The sequence below is a fragment of the Asparagus officinalis genome, chromosome 10 (genome assembly GCF_001876935.1).
Source record: "Asparagus officinalis chromosome 10, Aspof.V1, whole genome shotgun sequence".
NCBI lineage: Eukaryota > Viridiplantae > Streptophyta > Magnoliopsida > Asparagales > Asparagaceae > Asparagus > Asparagus officinalis.
The window spans coordinates 67,675,967-67,697,301 of NC_033803.1; the positions used below are offsets into that span (position 1 = coordinate 67,675,967).

The window sequence follows — 21,335 nt, forward strand, 5'->3', positions numbered from 1 at the left end:
CAACCAACTCATGCTTCCATGATGACTTTGAATAATTATATGTTGACAACTCTACTGTTAGAATCACGTCTAACTCTCTACACCAGTCTCATCCCTTGTATGCTCGTTTACCCTATCTGCCATCAGATTTGTCTTGTTACAACCATCAAAACTTATCAATACTTTCTGGCCAATCGAAGCAAAATCTGAAAAATCAAACCCTCCCATCGCGTTCAGAGCACTCAAAAACCTAGGCATCAACTCTTGGATCATTGAAATCCGTCTCCAAACCCTCGATCAGAAGATAAATTAATTTGCACCGTTGGATTTGATTTAATAGTTTTAAACCAAACTCTCACCTACGTGAATAGTATTCCCGTCGCTACAGTGTTCCCGCCACTACAATACCTTCCTTTTTTTAATTTTTCTTCATCTTGATTCTTGTAACGCCGCCCTTCAATCTCACACGACGACGACTTCTATCTTGAAAACTAACTCCTGAATTCATCATTATGCCTCTGATACCACTTGTTGGGATTTTACTCTCCCCACATACTACGATCTCTAGTGCTATCTAATTTTTTATGAAGTTATACAAAGAATCAAAGATCCAATCCTAACAAACCTTAGGAGGTTTGGAGAGCATGCAAAAAACCCAAGTCCTATGTGGACAGTGTTGTGGAAGTGTCGAATCCCAAATAAAGTAAAAATTTTAGATGGAGACTCTTTCATGATATTCTACCGACTGAACAATGTATATTGCGTCGAGGAGTGTTAGTAGAAGAAAGTTATGAAGCTTGTATGCAAGAGGTGGAGTGCATAAAACATATTATTCTTAAGCGTGAATAGGCTCGACACGTATCGAAAGGATCTCCATTATAGTACTTTATGCAAGTACGCGATAATGAAAACATTCGAATAGTGGTTGGGGGTTGGTCGAAGGGGTGTGAGAGATAAGGCCTGGAATTGTGGCTGGTGATGGCATGGAAGCTTTGGCATAAACCTTCAAATTCATGGAAAGGATCTATTGAGGTGGAAGAGGTAGTGTTGAGCGCTACGGAAGCCAAACAACCAAACCAACGTGCTATGAGAAATCAAATCAAACGAACGTCGAGAGAAGGCCAAAGGAACCAAATCAATGTCACAAACACAAACAACCAATTTTAACGTGGCTCGGCAAGTTGCCTCCGTCCACAGGGCAAGAAGGGGATAAGGTTTTTCACTAATAGAGAAGAAGAGTACAAACTGAGTTTACAAATCACTCAAACTCACCAATTAATCTCATCAACAAATCTCTAATTCCCTCCAAACAAAACCCTAACCAATAGCTCAGAAAATACCTCTTTTCTGTGCTCCAAATATCCCCAATTTTCTTCTCAATTCTCTCTTCCAATTGTTCCATATATATAGAAATTATAAAATCATAAACATACTAGGAATTCTAAAATAAAAAATAAAAAAATAGGAATCCTAATAACCTATTATCAAAACAGATTAAGAATCATGTTACCAAAATAGATTAGGAATCCTATTAACCTTATGTTACCAAAATAGATTAGGAATTCTAATAACCTCATGTTACCAAAATAGATTAGGAATCCGCTATCCAATAATTCTCTACCTCGGTGAAGTATTCTCAAAACCGAGCCGACACCAATACCAACCAAACGTCTCACTTGTTGTATCCAGTACGAAGTAGAACAAATCCACGACAACAGACTCAATCTACAACAAGTCAAGAACCTAAACGAGAATGCAAACAAACTCCAAATATCGATATCAACTCACCAAACCGGCTGTATCATAAATGATTGCCTATGTATCCTCTTGTTCAAGGAATCAAGCCTAGTTCACCCAAACGGCCTTCAAAGACCCTCAATCAAATAGAAAAGTTTGCAACTCTTCACTAATATCACCAATGGATCTGTAACTGATAGCGCTCCCAATGGCCCTAAACCAAAACAAATCAAACACCTCCACATGAGGTGAACCAATGGCCATATCCAAAACATGTCCACCAGCTGCACTCGAATCCAAAACCAACTCAGCATCTGTATTCAAATCCAAATGATCTCCAAACTGTGTCACCTCAACTAGAATCTCAAATGATGTAGTATGATCTGGAGTATGTGGAGTAATCTTCACCCAATGTGAAGTAGCATCACCCTCCACTCGCTGCGATATCCTAATGATCTGATCAACACCCTCCACCTGCCGAGAGTCAAATGTGACATACCTACTCAGAACAAAATCAAAAGCTCCTAACTGATAATCAAACGAATCTCTGAATCTCAAACGTGCAATCGTATCAAATCTCACATCATCGATGTGACCAAATGCTGGGCAACCAAATATTCGACGCAACCCAAAATCTGAATCAGCTCTACCAGGTGCAAAATCTCCACACGCAGCAGTCGACAGCCTATGACTAAGATGACCCAAATATGTCGAAGCTCCAAAACCTAAACCAATGCTCGACAACCAATACCGATCCCCCTTCAGTAAGGAACGATCCATCAAAACTGTCATCTCATCTTATCGACTCAATGTCTCCACGTCAATAAAGTGTCTCAAACTACCATGAGCTCAGCATAAATGTAAGAAAGAACCCCTACCAAAGCTAGAATGACGGGTTACCTTTCTGCCAATATACTTCTTCCAATTGATGTTGACTTCTAGGACTTCATACCAACGGGACCTGGTTGTAACCCACCAATGCCTAGAACAATCCCCAACTGCGAAAACCAAATACTGATTACCTCCCAATGATGCCTCCTTGGAAGGCCCCCAAATACCTGACTGAACACCACCTAAAAGACCCCTCGATAGATGGATAGATGCCAAACTCCACCTCGGCCTTCTTGCTCATACCAATGTGCTCAAAGGACTTCAATCTGTCTGTCAAAGCACTCATCAACAAACCATGCACGGCATAACTAATCAAATAACTCAGGCTTAACAAATGCCACAGTCTAGCCAAATCCAAAGAAGTCGTCAGCTCTCTATCAAACACCATGCTCCCAATCAAATAATATAAATTATTCCTCCTGACGTCCTTCATCATAATCATGGACCCCAATGTGACCTTCAAACGTGAATCAACCAAGGTCACCCTATAGCCTGCTGCCTCCAAAACTCCAAGTGAAATGATGTTCTTCTTCAACTGAGGAACGAACCTCACTCTAACCAACTTCCGAATCACTCCGTCACTCATCCTAATCCAAACGGTACTGATACCACCAATAGAATATTCATGATCATTGCCCATGAACACGACCTCCCCTATTTCCAACTCCTGAAAGTTGGAGAACCAATCCCTCCTAGGACAAATATGATAAGAAACACACGAATCCAACATCCACTCTGTAAAGTCGACAACACAAACTGACAATAGTGCAGATAACGAGTAGCCCGAAGAATCCAAATCTGGATTATTGCCACTAGCCTTGACAACATTCATCTCTGAAGCTTGAATAGCTTTCCCCTTATTCTTCCTGGCTCGATCAACCAACTTTGGGTATTCAGCTTTCCAATGTCCATCCTCTTTACAAAAGGCACACGGATTCCTACGAACTCTAAGATGTGCCCCTCTAGACCGCGACCTCCTACCACGTTTTGAACTCTTTGCTCTTGCGACTAATGCCCCTGCTACCGGCTCAACTGAAGTCTCATTATCCTCCTTTCGAAGCTGATAATTCACAAGTTCAGCAGTGACCTCATTATAAGAAAGAGATGTCTTCTCATTAATAAGAGTAAGAACAAAGGTCTCATATTCCTCGTCAGGCAAGGAACTTAACAACAACAACGCCTTGTGCTCATCTTAAATCATCACATCTACATTCGCCAAATCTGCAAGAAGCTTCGTGTAGTGGTTCATGTGATCACCAATGGAGGTCCCCTTCTTCAATTGGAAGCGATAAAGCCTCCTCTTCAAATACAAACGGTTCTCTACACTCTTGGTCAAATACTTGCCCTCTAGGATCTCCCAAATCTTCTTAGCCGAAGTCTCATTGATCACATCATATTTTAAATCTTGAGTCACAAGATCTAATCACACCACATGCCGTTCTATTCATCTTTTTTCAAACCTTCTCCTCACTGTTGTCTGGTTTCCCGTCCAACTCCAAAGTATCTTCCAAATTTTGCGCATTGAGCGCATCCAAGACTTCACATCTTCAAAGATCAAAATTGTTTGTGCCATTAAACTTCTCCACATCTATCTTCATAGAGTGGATATTCAAACTTTGGACGGTCTTCACGTCGAAAGTACCCTCCACAACTCCTTCTTTTCAGACCATCTTTCTCAAAGCATCAAAACAAATGCGGAACAAATGAAGAATAGATCCAAAACTGAAAAATAGAGTCTTTACTAAAAAGATCCCACTTTTATTACCAAACGAAGCCCTAGGCGAGCCTCCAAAATGACCTACTCCTCCAAATAGCCCAAGCATAGCCCGAGCTCTCCAAAATGACCTACTCCTCCAAATAGCCCAAGCATAGCCCGAGCTCTGATACCACTTGTTGAGCGCTGCGGAAGCCAAACAACCAAACCAACGTGCTTGATACCACTTGTTGAGCGCTGCGGAAGCCAAACAACCAAACCAACGTGCTACGAGAAATCAAATCAAATGAACGTCGAGAGAAGGCTAAACGAACCAAATCAATGCCACAAACACAAACAACCAATTTTAACGTGGTTCGACAAGTTGCATACGTCCACGGGGGCAAGAAGGGGATATGGTTTTTTACTAATAGAGAAGAAGAGTACAAACTGAGATTACAAATCACTCAAACTCACCAATTAATCTCACCAACAAATCTCTAATTCTCTCCAAACAAAACTCTAACCAATAGCTCAGAAAATACCTCTTTTCTGTGCTCCAAATATCCCCAATTTTTTTCTCATATATAGAAATCCTAAAATCATAAACATACTAGGAATTCTAAAACAAAAAACAAAACAAATTAGGAATCCTAATAACCTATTACCAAAACAGATTAAGAATCATGTTACCAAAATAGATTAGGAATCCTAATAACCTCATGTTACCAAAATAGATTAGGAATCTGCTATCCAACAAGTAGGTCATTTGTGGCAAAATATATTGAGGAGCTCAAAGAGGTGAATTCTCAGACTATGGAGGACAATGAAGAAAAATATGTCGCTTCTTTGCGGTACAACGTTTAGCTAATGAGATTGCTTATTTTTTTAGCTTTGTTTTGCTCGTAGCGAGCCGGTCGACGCTATTTGGTGCGATAAATTGCCATTAACGTTGGCTGGTTTTGTACTTCATCATTTGAAGTCTGAATAAAATCTATTTGTCGTGTGTTGGGCCTGAGTTAATTGGATTATGGTGAATGTTAATTGCTTAAGTCCCTAAATCATTCACGCGCAACTGGGCCTTTCTTGCGACCCAAAACAGCTAAAAATTCAGCACAAATGCATCTATCTTCAAAAGGAATTCCTAGTGGCTGCAGGTTGACAATAACTCAGAGCAAAAGGTTCCCATTAAAAATCCTTGTTAGGCTACGGCCACTTTCCAAATAATAGTAGTAATATTAATAATAAACAAAAATTTAAAAAATGCCATCTATTCTGCGCCGGGGGCTCGTCTGCAGAAGATCCCATCGCTGCTTGGGCTATGATTTGGGCTACTGCGGGATCAGTGGTCCTTTGACAAAACCCCAAGCGAAGCAACCCAAAATCTAAAGGGGTCCCCAGAGGCCAAGGACTTTAAAAGGCTAATAACAAGTCAAACACAACAATTAAAACCCCACAAATACTATATAAGCTCCCTAAGTCCCAACACAACTGAAGACAAATGAGCCCATAATCCTGCAAAAGAGCCACCCACGGGCGTAGAAAAGCCATGAAAGAGTGACTGTGACTCTTGTGAACTCACTCGCTCACCCATCCATCATCACCATCATAAATTCCTTCACGCTCCCTCCCTCTCCCTTCTCATCTCAAAGCGCTCTCCTTTTTCCATTTCATCTCTTATATATGTATATATATATAATGTTCCTTCATGCTCGCAACTCACAGAGAAGAGAAAAGGGAAGAAAAATGAAATGGCTATTCAAACTTCGGCTTCCACTGTTGCTCTGCTTAGTGCCTGGTTTAATTGCAGAGGGGCCCTGGTACGATTACACTGCTTATACTGAGGTAATGCCTCCATTCTAATGCCTCTCTCTCTCTCTCCCTCAGAGATTTCTATTTAGTGCTTGTTTAATCATGAGTAAATATCAAGTGCACCCGGGTTAATGGCGGTAAATGCGCGCCAAATGAACGTAAGTTCTTCGATCTTTGGATTTTGGGATTCGTGCGCGATCCAAAGGTTGACATCCTTTGTATAGGCGCACATTTAATGTCATAGACCGTTCTTACTGGATATTTTCCCCATGCCGAGCTAATTTATGGTGCTTCATTGTATTAATGTAGTATTGGTATCATCTATCACGCGCTTATCTATAGTACCAACTTGGACACAATAGCCAGTGAGACATGAATTGGCTCATTGAAAGATGGGAGGTTGTTGTTGTCTACGTTGTTAAGCAATAAAAAAAACTTACTAAATTATAACATTTAATAACATAATATAAGTAAGGCTAAATATAAGAAAAAACCCCCTTAGCTTTGGACAATTATTGGAAAATCCCTCTTAAATTTCAAATTATCAGAAAACCCCCAAGTATCGGGATTATCAAGAGACCCATCTTAACTTTCTGATCATTTTTATTAGAAATCTCCTTTTAACTTTCAGGTTTTTATCAGAAAATCCTCCTACTTCAGTGGGGTCTTCTTATAAAACCTCAAAGTTAAGGGGGTTTTCTGATAATTCATATATTTAAGGGGGTTTTCTAATATTTTTAAAGTTAGGGGTGGGGTGGGGGTGTTTTCTGGTAATCATCCAAAGTTAAAGAGGCCGTTTTATGATATTTAGCCATTATAATGTCATACCTATTGATAGCACTTAGCTTTACTTTCATTCACAATAGAGCATAGGCATCTAGTAAATGAAAAAGATAGGAAGAAGAAAATGACAATGTGCTGTAGGTGTAACAATTTGCAGCTGTAGATAAGGAGACTGTACTCTTCACTGTCGTGCGAGATGCATGAGAGTCCAAAAGTATTTTGTGACTTATTCATCTCAATGTTGCGGTCAATGTTGGTCCTTTCACCCCCCCAAAAAAAAAGGCAATCCCTTCAAAGATCTAGCTTGGTAGGTAAAATAATAATAACATAATAATAAGAAAATGAAGAGAGTGGTTTCCTGACATTGGTCTCCTAAATTAATCCTTCGAAAACACGCGTTGTTTAAGAGGTAAAAAAATCATCATACGTCATATGAGAGAATTCCCTTACATACAATATTATCAAATCTTAATCAATTGTGGTTATATGAGAGTTTCCATCTGAAACTTTATTCATTTAGTTGAGAACGAGCCAGACCATCGTCATATGAGAGAATCCATTCATATGACAAAGGAATATCCATTATTCTCACATTTTGGAGTTTTTAAATGAATCCCCCAATTAAATCCCGATAGTTATATACAATAGGGCGGTCACCTTAATCCCTTAGTAACCTTATTGGTGGTTACTAATAAAATTTACATCGTTGAAGTTGTCTATTGTTCCTTCATCGATCTTCTTAACAAAAAATTTTGTTTTATAAAATCTTAGAAAAATCGTATAGAAAATGAGGATATATTTGTATAATGGGATAATTTGATGGTGTTAGATCTATTATAGGGTAAAGATAACGGTTTCTAAGCTGAGAACGTACTTGGTACAGCTTATAAGATTTACAAGGACTGATCTAAAAAATAAATGATGCAAAGGACTTACTATAAAATATACCGTGTTTTGAGGGACTTATTGTATAATACCTAACATTTGGAGGACTTACTATAAAATATACAGTTAACTAACGTGTTTGGGCTTCCCAAATCGCGATCATTTTGCTAAAACTGACCGTCTCATTGCAGTGCAAATCTCACCCTGAGGGTCCCCTTTACGGCGGAGGAGTTCTCAATGGAGACTCCGGCGAGGTTCAGGCGGCGTATAACAAGGCGGAGGCTGGGTTCTCTTCGCCGTCGTTTGTACTGTACGATCTCACCCAGAATACTAGATACAGCTTCTCTTGTGAGTCCTTTTCCGCAATTTTCTATATCTGAATTTTATTACAATTTTCCTTGATTGAGGTTATATAATCATAATCACTTATTATATTCATAGAGGGGGGAAAAGCAAAAAAAAAAAAAAAGGACCAACAGGGTAATGAATCCGATAATTCACAAAGTAATAAACATGAAGTGGTAACTAGGTAATAATCATAAAAACTTATTATATTCATAGAACAAAGTAATAAACATGAAGTGGTAACTAGGTAATGAATCCGATAATTCACGGGATAAGCAGACGAATTTAATAGTTCAGGGGGTTAAGGTGGGACCGAAGATAGTCCATAGGGCAAATGCAAAAGAGCTTTGCTACACTGACACAAAATATGGACCAACAGGGGGACTGGTGAGGTGTCCTCCTCTTATTGCATAATGAGCTAGTCATCATTAATGATGGCCAGCTCATTATGCAATAGAAGGGGGCACCTCACATGTCCCCCCTGTTGGTCCATATTTTGGGTCATTGGAGAATTTTTTAACGAAAAATAAACCAATAGATTAGAGAATGTGAAGGGATTGAAAATAGTATTTGATAGTTGAGGAAATAGTCAGAGATGAATTTAATAGTATAGGGCTAAATTGGACCAAAGATAGTCCAGCCGGAAAGCAGAAACAAACCAATTGTTTAAAAGGACTTGTAGGGGCTAAAAATAGTTCAAACGATAAGAAGAAGAAGCAAATTTAATGGCTAAAGGGGGCAAATAGGGTCTGAATCCAACAAATAAATTCATCATTTTTGAGAATCTAACTAAAATAGTCTTTGACAGGCTGGGTGAAAATCAAAGGAGCCGAATCGGCCCTCTTGAAGGCGCGAGTGTCAACAGAGAATTCGACATTGAAATGCATAGGGACAGTGTTGGCTAAGAGTGGCTGCTGGTCTTTTCTCAAGGGTGGTTTTGTTCTGGACTCTCCCTCAAAAATATCATTGCTCTTTTTCGAGGTCTTCCACAATTTCTCATCACTTTTCACTACTCCATAGTATTCAACTTTACTTATATGGGCAGCCCAAACGGTTTTGCCGTTTGGGAACACCTTGACCTCAACGGTTAAAACCATTTGAGCTGAAAAACGACCGTTTAACCAAGCGCTGTTGGGGTTGCATTAGCCCAAACGGTGGTCCAAACAGTCTAGGCAGTTTGGACATTTGGACATTTGTCCAAACTGTTCAAACCGTTTGGGCAACTATTTTTTTTAAACAATACAAAAAACAGTAACCCAAACGGTTCAAACTGTTTGGGAAAGACTTATCCCAAACGGTTAAACGGTAAAGACTTATTCCAAATGGTGCAAACCGTTTGGACACATAGAGTATTCTAAATGGTTCAAACCGTTTGGGACTCTATCTTTGCCCAAACGACTTAAATCGTTTGGGAAGACACCTGTCAGCCGAAAAACTACTTTCTTGTTTTGTTCAACGCCTTGTTTACAATTTAACATAAACATCCCACACAACTACATAATTCAAGATCTCGCAATCAAAATTGAAATAAAAGGAATAAGTCATAAAATGCATTCCCACATAGCAAATCCAAACCCATACGAAATGGAAAACGTCTCTATTAATTTTAAATATATGGCATACAAAATAGATATATTAGTTTCAGATATACGGCATACAAAGTAGATATAATGTTTATGTTTCAAATATCCAAAATAAAACAAGATTTTGCGGATCCGATCGAGGAATTGGCCGGAGAATCTCCTCCCGGGACAAGCCCAAACGCATCAAGTCCGCTAATATCCTAGCAATATCCTCCTTCGGTAAACCCTAAGCTGAACCCTGAGCACTGTGAGTTGTTAATCAGTCCGATTTGGTAGTTGAGTTCAAGTTAGTAGATAGAATTCTAGTTAGAATAGAATACTAGTTAGTAGATAGTTTTCTAGTCATTGGATAAGATTAGAGTTGTAATCTTAATCCTATATATATGTAAACCATATTGATGAGTTAAGAAGAAAGTGAATAAAATTCAGAAAAGTTTCTGCTCTTTGTTTCTGCTCCTTCGCTGCGTGTGTTCTTCAACAAAACAGAGGCTTTGAAAAGCCTGCTGCAGAACACGTTTTCTGCTCCTCTCCTCCTCTGTTCGCTCTCCTCAAAATCAGCCAGGTTACCTGCAGAACACGCCCCTGTTCCAGCTGCACATCTCTCTAAAAAATCAGCCAAAGCCCTCATTGTTTACAGGTTTCGTATTGAGTTTTCAGGTCTGATTTCTGGTCGATCCTATAACAAAGCCAACAAGTGGTATCAGAGCGGTGTATGCCTAAGTACCAACCAAGATCTGAAGAGATGACGAGTTCGGAGAAGATGACGACCAAGGTGGGTTCGCTCACTCTTCAATACCCGACGTTATCGAGGGATAACTATGCTTCGTGGGCAATCAAGATGAAAGTCTACATGAAGGCTCAAGACGTGTGGGATGCCATTGAGCCCGCGGCAGGCGCGTCCGTGGAACACAGGAAGGATCAGATGGCATTGGCGGCCATCTACCAGGGGATTCCTGAAGAGACTTTGATGGTGATCGCAGAGAAGCAAACGGCAAAAGAGGCATGAGAGACGTTGAAAACAATGCATCTAGGAGCGGATCGTGTGAGGAACGCGAAGGTGCAGACCTTGAAGTTCGAGTTCGAACTTCTCCGGATGAAGGAGAATGACAACATCGACGATTTTTCGACGAAGTTGACAGGAGTCGTCAACAAGATCCGGGCTTTAGGCGGCGAGATGGAGGAGAACTACGCCGTCAGAAAGCTACTTCGGGTGGTACCAGAGAGATTCCTTACTATCGTCTCCACGATTGAACAGTTCGGGGACATCGACGACATGACTCTCGAGGAGGCGATCGGGCGTCTTAAAGCCCACGAGGAAAGGGCACATGTTTTTCGAAACAACGTCGACGATCACCTATTGTTGACGCATGCGGAGTGGCAAGCAAGGAGCAAGAAGAACGGCGGAGGCTTCCTCTCAACAACTACACCCAATGATGGCAGCGGACGAGGACGAGGTCGCGGGGCCGGTCGTGGGCGTGGCCGTGGCCAAAGAGGCCGAGGCGGACAGCAGCACCACGGCAGCGGGCAGCACAACCTTGATGATGGCTATGTTAGAGGAATCGTCAAGTGCTATTTTGCTTAATGAGGAGAAGGTGGTGCTGGATTTACTTACAGCGGGGGAGGCACAAGTTGCCAACGACGTTTGGTACCTCGACAACGGGAGCTTCTAGGAGTAAGGGACTTGGAATCTCGTCCAGATTAAGGGGGAGAATGTGAGTTGTTAATCAGTCCGATTTGATAGTTGAGTTCAAGTTAGTAGATAAAATTCTAGTTAGAATAGAATACTAGTTAGTAGATAGTTTTCTAGTCATTGGATAAGATTAGAGTTGTAATCTTAATCCTATATATATGTAAACCATATTGATGAGTTAAGAAGAAAGTGAATAAAATTCAGAAAAGTTTCTGCTCTTTGTTTCTGCTCCTTCGCTGCGTGTGTTCTTCAACAAAACAGAGGCTTTGAAAAGCCTGCTGCAGAACACGTTTTCTGCTCCTCTCCTCCTCTGTTCGCTCTCCTCAAAATCAGCCAGGTTACCTGCAGAACACGCCCCTGTTCCAGCTGCACATCTCTCTCAAAAATCAGCCAAAGCCCTCATTGTTTACAGGTTTCGTATTGAGTTTTCAGGTCTGATTTCTGGCCGATCCTATAACAAAGCCAACAAGCACTAGAAGTAGGAGTATGAGTAATCGAAAAAAGACGAGCAGAAGGTGATGGATTAATATAAGGTTGAGAAACTGGAGCATGAGGAGTTAACGATGGTGGCTCAGTGGAAGGCTGAGCAGCCGGAGCATGAGGGAAAGAAGTGGCTTAGATGGCTATGCAGCCAAAGTAGGACGAGCGCTCTGAGAATTCGCTTGTAAAGCAATATGGATGTATCAGTATGTGCGTTATATGTGTGTGTGTGTGTGTGTGTGTGTGTGTGTGAGCGTGTGTGTGTGTTAGTATATATGTATATGGGAGTGTATATATGTGTGCATGTATCTTTCAATGTGTGTGTGACTCAATTAGAATGTGTTCGGTTTTTATTGGATTATAGTTCAGTTTGCTTGCTGCAATCCAATCTACTGTCAAACTCACAAATAACAAGCTCTTTCAAAGGTACAGATTATTACTATAATTTTGAAATAGTCCATCCCATTCAAACTGTATAATTATCAAAAAGTTATCTGTACACTAGCACTAGCTTCTTTCAAGTCTCAGTAAATATTGCGTCTTCATTAGCACAAAACACATGGATTAAGAGCTACAAGCTTCTTCATTTTTCAATGAAAAGCTTCCAGCGGCTACAAGACAAGGATGATTATAATTACTCTAAAATGAGATGTCATGCAACATGCAAAGTTTAGGAAACTATACTTTCTTTTATACCTTATTGACTGTGTATGTGTATGTGTATGTGTATGTGCGTGTATGTGCATATCTGAGTGTACCTGTGTATGTGTATATGTTAGCATACATACCATCTGGCTGCTAAGCCAATGCAACTAAGCCCTAAGCTCGTCCATCTCATATAGCCAAGACCTAAGATCCGCCACCTCGCAAACTAGCTCTTGAGTAGTATCGACTTCCTAAATGGAGGATGCCCTCAAATAAGATCTGGGGGCGCCAATGCCCAGACCTCTCTCATCGTCACCGTGATGCCCTCCTTGCATGTAATCTAATACCTAGGTGAAAGCGGTTGTATTGTCCACTGTGATGGAATCGACCCTTCATCTTGATGAGGCGATGTCCCGATCCTACATGACATAAAGAATTCAAGCATAAGTAAAGAATACATATGTAGACATTTTTAAGAAAAATCTCTTGGAAATAGCTAAAATCTTCACACTTACACAATAATCCTTAGTGGATGCGTCCATACATATAGTCGCATGTGCTCTTATCCGCTGATGAAAAATGATCACCCAGATAGAGTTTCAGAAGCGTAGGTGTATTTCCAACCTCAATGATTTCACCTCTCTGCAATTCACCAAAAATATATATGTATAATCGATCATTTTATTAAGAAATATATAATATGGATTTTAAATAGCCTTTATAAGAAAATTTACCAATTTCTCAACCGCCCGACTCATGCTCCTTGAGCCACCTATATAGGTTGCTCTACCGTTCTTGTTTGATGCCTAGTTCTCAATATTACGTGTTGCCCCTGTCTGCACATCAATGTTTGATTTAAATTGTTAATCCAACAACGACAAAGCCAATTCATATGAGATACACGTAGAAGAATGTGTGGATAGCAAACAAATAAGGGTGAGCTAAACATATGTACATATTAACAAAATATACCACTAAAGTAACTTAGAATGTTAACTTTTCAAGAGCGGCGTTAAACTACAAATTTTTAGAATGGTTACCTTTTTTTTTGTTTTATATACGCCTTAGAAGTTGTAGGAATATCTACAAGGATTTTACTATTCAGATCATTCCTAACCATATGTACAGATCACTGGTGATAAAAATCGTATTGATATCTTAGCTGCAAGTGCCTCATTACAACCCTTCTCAGTTGAGCAGTGGGAGATGCACCGTCAAGATACTATAAGAACGGTAGAGTTCTGATTTTAATTTCTTTTTTCCACTATAGTTTATACATTTTATTTAAATATGTGACATCACCGAGATCTTTTTATGCAGAAAAGGAAGCGAGCAGTGGCTATTCATGTATCGGACACAAAGGGGAATCAAATCACAGGAGCATCCGTTGTGGCTNCTCGGCAACTATCTAAAGACTTCCCATTTGGTTCTGCAATAGCCAAAACAATCATAGGGAATTCTGCTTATCAGGTAATCAGCTGAGCTCTTCCAAAATCCAGTTATCTACTCTCGGGAAACGAGGGAAAAAAAAAGAAAATAAATGGGAAATAGAAAACACAACATAAACAGATCCTTTATCTGAAATTTTTTGGAGTCAGCTATGTGAATCATATTCTTCCATTTAGTGCTGTTGAGGCTATAGCTTGAGTTATAAGCATTATCATAACCTTTTTTACATGCATGATTTGCATTCCATAAAGTTCTTTTTGGCCCGACTTTTTATCCTCCTTGCTCTGTTAATTATAATCTTATCAATAATCCTGATCGGAGCATTTAATAGCCTTTTTTAATATGACAAACCATTTATTTATAGAGAAATAGCAAAAACTAAATTATTTAAGGTTCTTTATGCATTCCGTATAGGGATAAAGTTAGTGTAGTGCCGAACAACAGCGATATGCTCTGATACCACTTGTTGTGACGGACGGCGGCATCGAGGAACAAAAACAAACGCCGATCAAAGAAGGCAAAAAACAACCAAATATCAATGCACAAACCCAAACACCAATTTTAACGTGGTTCGGCAATTGCCTACGTCCACGGGGCAAGAAGGGGGAGGGTTTCCACTAATAGAGAAGGAGAGTAAAAATTGAGATTACAAATCGTTTAAACGAACCAACTAATCTCACCAACAAATCTCTCAACCTCTCAACCAATAACCCTAACCAATAGCTCAGAAAGATCTCTCTTTTCTGTGCTCCAAAATCCCCAAATATGCTCCTACAAAACCCTCAAATTGTATTGGTATTTATACCAAAACAGAAACCCAAACAGACTGCAAATAGGAACCTAAAATTTCCAAAAAACCCGTCGTAAGTCGACTTATCAGTCTGCATAAGTCGACTTGGCAGAGCGAAAAATGACAACTGGAGAAGAGTTCATAAGTCGACTTAATAGGTCTGATAAGTCGACTTGCCAGAGCCCAAAACCAACAATCCACAGCAGATCGTAAGTCGACTTACGACACAAATATAAGTCGACTTACCATAAGTCGACTTATGCCTGTGCATGAGTCGACTTATGACCAAAAATCTGATTTTTCAAGTTATTCTCCATAATTCTCCACCTCGGCGAAGTTTTCCCAAAACTGAGCCGACACCAACCAAACAAATGCCTCACATGTTGAGACCCAAATGGGAGTGCGAACACTCACCCCAAATGTCGATGTCGCTCACCAAATCGGCTGCATCATAAAGACTGCCTACGTATCCTCTTGCCCAAGGAATCAAGCCTTCACGTAGTTCACCCAAACGACCTCCAAATGCCCTCAAACAAATAGAAAAGTATGCAACTCTTCCCCAATATCGCCGACGGATCTGCAACTGATAACGGCCCCAAACTGATACAAATCAAACACCTCCATATGAGGTGAACCAATGGCCGTATCCAAATCATGTCCACCAGCTGCAACCGAATCCAAAACCAATCCATCATCTGCATCCGAAATCAAATGATCCCCAACCTGTGTCAACTCAGCTGGAATCCCAAATGACGCAGTATGATCTGGAGTACGTGGAATAATCTCCACCCAACGTGGAGCAACATCACTCTCTACCTGCTGCGATATCCAAACGACCTGATCAACACTCTCCACCTGCCGAGAGTCAAAAGTGACATACCTGCTCAGAACAAAATCAGAAGCTCCCAAACGATAATCAACTGAGCCTCCGAACCCCAAACGCGCAATCGGATCAAATCTCACATCCTCGATGTGACCAAATGCTGGGTATCCAAATATCCGATGCAACCCAAACTCTGAAGCAGCTCCACCAAATCTAATAACTCCTAATGCAGCAATTGGCGACTTGTGACTAAGATGACCCAAATATGTCGAAGCTCCAGAACCAATGCTCGACAACCAACGCCGATCCTCCTCCAGAAAGGAACGACCCATCAAAACTGTCATCTCATCTCGTCGCCTCAATGTTTCCTATCCAATGAAGTGTCTCAAATTATCGTGAGCTCGGCACAAATACAGTAGGTCCCTCTTGTACCTCCCTCTACAACCAGAATAAAGTACCTTCACCTTACTGCCAATACACTTCTTCAACTGTTGTTGACTACTAGGACTTCAAAACCAACGAGATTTGGTTGCAACCCTCAAATGCCTAGTACAATCCCCAACATAGGAAACCAAAATACTAATTTACCTTCCAATGATGCCTCCTTGGAAAGCCCCCAAATACCTGATTGAACACCAAATAGAAGACCCCTCAATCATCAAATAGAAGTGCCAAACTCCATCTCGGTCTCCTTGCTCATACCAATGTGCTCAAAGGACTTCAATATACAGGTCAAGGGCACTTCTCAATAATCCAATGCACCGTATCAACAAACAAATAACCCATCTTCAAATCCTTCTATCTCGGCCAATTATCTCAAAGCACCAACAAATGAAGAATAGATCCAAACTGATAAAGGAGAGATTTTTACCTCCAATTGAAACCCTAATAAGAGTCTCCAAACGATCTCACCCCGCACGACGGTAACGAGATCCACAAATAGGAAAAATCCCACATTTATCTCCAAACAAAGCCCTCGAAGAGCCTCCAAAATGATCTACTCCTCCAAATAACCCAAGCGCCAACAAACCAATACGGAACAAACGAAGAATAGATTCAAAACTGAGAAAAGAAAGAAGTTTTATCAAAAAGATCCCACCTTTCTCACCAAACGAAGCCCTAGACGAACTTTCAAAGCGATCTACTCCTCCAAATAGCCCAAGCGTAGCCCGAGCTCTGATACCACTTGTAGTGCCGAACAACAGCGATATGTTCTGATACCACTTGTTGTGATGGACGGCGGCGCCGAGGAACCAAAACAAACACCGATCAAAGAAGGCAAAAAACAACCAAATATCAATGCACAAACCCAAACACCAATTTTAACGTGGTTCGGCAATTGCCTACGTCCACGGGGCAAGAAGGGGGAGGGTTTCCACTAATAGAGAAGGAGAGTACAAATTGAGATTACAAATCGCTCAAACGAACCAACTAATCTCACCAACAAATCTCTCAACCTCTCAACCAATAACCCTAACCAATAGCTCAGAAAGATCTCTCTTTTCTGTGCTCCAAAATCCCCAAATATGCTCCTACAAAACCCTCAAATCGTATTGGTATTTATACCAAAACAGAAACTCAAACAGACTGCAAATATGAACCTGAACTTTCTAAAAAAACCCGTCGTAAGTCGACTTATCAGTCTGCATAAGTCGACTTGGCAGAGCGAAAAACGACAACTGGAGAAGAGTTCATAAGTCGACTTAACAGGTCTGATAAGTCGACTTGCCAGAACCCAAAATCAACAATCCATAGCAGATCGTAAGTCGACTTACAACACAAACATAAGTCGACTTACCATAAGTCGACTTACCATAAGTCGACTTATGCCTGTGCATGAGTCAACTTATGACCAAAAATCTGCTTTTTCAAGTTCTTCTCCACAGTTAGCAGGGAGCCTTCTGTGAAAGGCGCGTATGGTCATAAAACAAAGAGTCAATTGCAGACACCCAATACTGTAACTATTTTGAGCTGACCACTCTGTAGTTTCATTGTTGCAGATAGACCCCCTGTCTAACTTTTTTGACTCTTTCACTCACAGAGAAATTCTGGAAGATATTGCCTGTGAGTGGAATTAGAGAGTCTATCGATCTAAGGGTAAAATAGAGAGAGAAAAATTAACTCAAGTGGTCTATGTTCAACAATAAAACTACAATGTTAGAAAGTTTAAAACAACGATGCCTCAGGGGTTTTTGTTCAATTAACCCTAACACACAAATATATGACCTTAAGCGAGACCCTAACAAATTACAGATTAAGATGTGTTTTTTTCTAACTTTTAGATAGCTGTTCACAACTGATAGCCATTTCTCTTCTTACTTTCTTCAGGCTTGGTTCATTGAGCGTTTCAACGCTGCAGTGTTTGAGAACGAGCTCAAATGGTACGCTACGGAGCCCAATCCAGGCAAGCTAAACTACACTCTAGCCGACCAAATGCTAGACTTCATCCACTCCAACCAAATCCTTGTCCGAGGCCACAACATTTTCTGGGAGGACCCAAAGTACACCCCTCCGTGGGTCCGCAACCTCACCACCGACGCCCTCAGATCCGCTGTCAGCTCCCGGATAGAGAGCCTAATGTCAAGATACAGAGGAGAGTTTGTGCACTGGGATGTGAGCAATGAGATGCTTCATTTTGATTTCTATGAAGACAGGCTTGGACCTAATGCTACATTGGAGTTTTTTGAGACGGCGCAAAAGGCAGACCCATTGGCTACTATGTTCATGAATGATTTCAATGTTGTTGAGACCTGCGAGGATGTGAATTCGACTGTGGATTCTTATGTGTCGAGGTTGAAGGAGTTAAAGAGCGGAGAAGCTATTTTGGAGGGGATTGGATTGGAGGGGCATTTCAGTAAGCCAAATGTTCCTCTGATGAGGGCTGTGTTGGATAAATTGGCGACGCTGGAGCTTCCAATTTGGTTGACAGAGATTGATATTAGCAAAAACTTTGATCAAAATATGCAGGTGAGTGATTTTCATACCCTCTTTATTTTCTATGCTTAAATACTTACAGTAAATATGAAATTTATGCTTAGTTGCTCACAACAATGACTTTGATCTCCTTATGGACTTTGATTTGCTAACACTGAAGCTTATTAGATGACAATTTGTAGAGAATCACTTGGGCCTGACTTAATCTATTTAGTTTGTCTATGAACCAAGCTTGCTTTTAAGATCTTAGGGGAAAATGTCAATGTGCAGTGAACTAATTTTCTAGCGGGCAATACGATTTTGCTTCTCATAAATGCATTAAGTAGCAAGTTCTTTAAGGGGGGAAATTGTGACTGAAAATTAGTAACAATCACTGATATTAATACTTCAAATGATATTTCAATTTGAACGCAATTTCAACAATTTCTACCTTAGACTGGCTAGCAACTTTTCGTTATTTCTATTTTTCAATGAATAAGCATACCTGTAAATGTGTTCTGGAAAACAAAGACAATGATAAGTGATATATAAATTTTTTTTATTTATCATTTACAAATGCGATTGGAAAAGTTAGGGGGACTATTCAATTTGAGTATGTACAAAAGAGTAGCGCGGACATTGTTCATATTACAGCATAAAATAGATGCTAAATAAATAATCCCATTCCTCTTGAGCAGACTCCTTTCCCATTCGGTCCTAAGATTACTTAATGCTAATTTTATATTGCTTTATATCTCATTCAAGCAAATACAACAATTGTAACCGAAACATGCGATTTCTACCAATAATTAGAACATAAAATAGACTTAGAGCGACTCCTTTTTTGTCTTGTAGTCTCACAAATTTTTATGCTAATTCCTTTTATTAGAATAATGGTGGGTATTTCACATCATTGTCGTTAAAAAAAGTTTGATGAAATATTTCTAGCTACATAGAAAAAAATGTCTCCATATCTTACGAAAGTTAACAGCAATGAAAAACAAAAGAGAGTCACAATGTTGTTGCCCTTAAAAATGGTCTTGATAGCATATATTCCCTTTCTTTTCCTGAAAGCAATTTGGACCAGTGAGAAATAATCAATAGTACAATATGGTACTTCGAAATAAAAAAGATGTTTGAGGCATTATTAAGTACACCATCAAAGTAGTTCATATAACAAACCTTCTTTACGTATTTTTGAATATTTCACGAGATAATCTTTACATTTTGTGGCATTATTTGCTTTTTCCAGGCTATTTATCTCGAGGAAGTTTTGAGAGAAGGCTTCGCCCACCCATCAGTAAACGGCATAATGCTATGGACTGCGCTCCATCCAAATGGGTGCTATCAAATGTGCCTCACAGACAACAATTTCGTCAATCTGCCTGCTGGAGACGCCGTCGACAAACTTTTACAGGAATGGCAAACTAAAGAAACCTCAGGGATAACCGATAACCGCGGTGTTTACAGTTTTAATGGGTTTTTAGGGGAGTATACGGTAGTTGCTCGTTATGAGAATAGATCGGTGGAGGCTACACTGTCATTGTTTAGGGGAGATGAGACTCAGCATTTGAACCTTCAACTTTGATGGTTGTTCTTTTTTATTCTGAGAATAGAGAACTTGAGGGCATATTTGGAGCAAATTTTGTTTCATCCAGTGAAGTATACAAGGGTGTATAAGCAGATGTCATCGAAATCTGCAAGGAATCTAACATGAATCTTCATTTCACTTAGGCATTCTGTTTTTTGTAGCTGCGGATGTTGCATCAAACTCTTACTAATGAAATTCAGGGAGTTATATGCACATTTTTCGTTTCGTCTTCTTATTTTTAAAGTTGGTCTTATATTTGAAATCTCTTGCAACTCAATCTTCTGTTTTACTTGTGAGGTAATGGAGAGGGGAAAAAAACTTACCATATGTATTCTTAGAATTGGAGGGATAAGCTGTGAGATAATTTTTTATAGTGTTAGTCCATTGGAATTAGAACTAGAATAAAATTATACAACGTTATTAACAAGAGCTGGATAAAACGTAGAATTGGGATAATTGTAAAAATTTATTCCACTTTTTGTCTGATTTTTATATAGAAAAGAGAGAGTTTTAAGTCTCTCAAATCGTCCCAAGTTTTAAGCTAGTACTGCTTAGTAAAAAACTAGAACTTTGTTACTTACTTTATTTTATTATTTTTCATATTTTATTTCTTCATCATCTTCAAACCACACTATAAAATTAGACCACATATCTTCTTACCGTTCCCTTCTATTTAATGTCATTTTTTATTTTTTTTATTAAATATTTGAATTGTATAATTAATTTAAATTTAAACATTACAAAATTCATGTTTTATTAAAAATTAATTAAAATTGAAAGATGATGGAATGATGTCTAGTAGATCGAGAAAGAAAGAGGAAAAAAGGCAAAACTATGTTTTTTAATTTATATTAAAATAATAATTCCAAAAAAATAAAAAAGTTACAAATAATAATAATAATAATAATAATAATATCTTATAGTCTATCTAATAGTTCTTCAAGATTAATTAATACTAAAATAAATAATTAATAATAATTTTTAAAATGTATAAATAGTAATATTATCATCAAAGTACATAGCTTATATGCTTATTGATTTCATACTAACAATTGTCCCACTAAATATCATGTTTTAAAAAACTACTTCCAATTATCCCATTAAAATATCCCACATTAAAAAAATTATCACATACTAAAAAATGTCCTACTTCTATAAAAAATGTTCTAGTTGACTAACACCTCCTAAGAGGATTTTGTAGAGCCGGCATTTGTCATTGGTTATGGTGGTTGTTATTGTTGCGCAC

The 21,335-nt window shown here is 39.3% G+C and overlaps 1 protein-coding gene across 1 annotated transcript; it reads left to right on the forward strand.

The window, feature by feature from the left end:
• On the forward strand, positions 5,728-20,304 carry LOC109825783 (anti-sigma-I factor RsgI6). The gene is made up of 7 exons (XM_020392679.1): positions 5,728-6,145; positions 7,972-8,128; positions 8,934-9,106; positions 13,652-13,756; positions 13,844-13,993; positions 17,914-18,552; positions 19,751-20,304. Exons 1-7 carry the CDS (start codon positions 5,984-5,986, stop codon positions 20,084-20,086), a joined length of 1,722 nt encoding a protein of 573 aa, XP_020248268.1. The 5' UTR covers positions 5,728-5,983; the 3' UTR covers positions 20,087-20,304.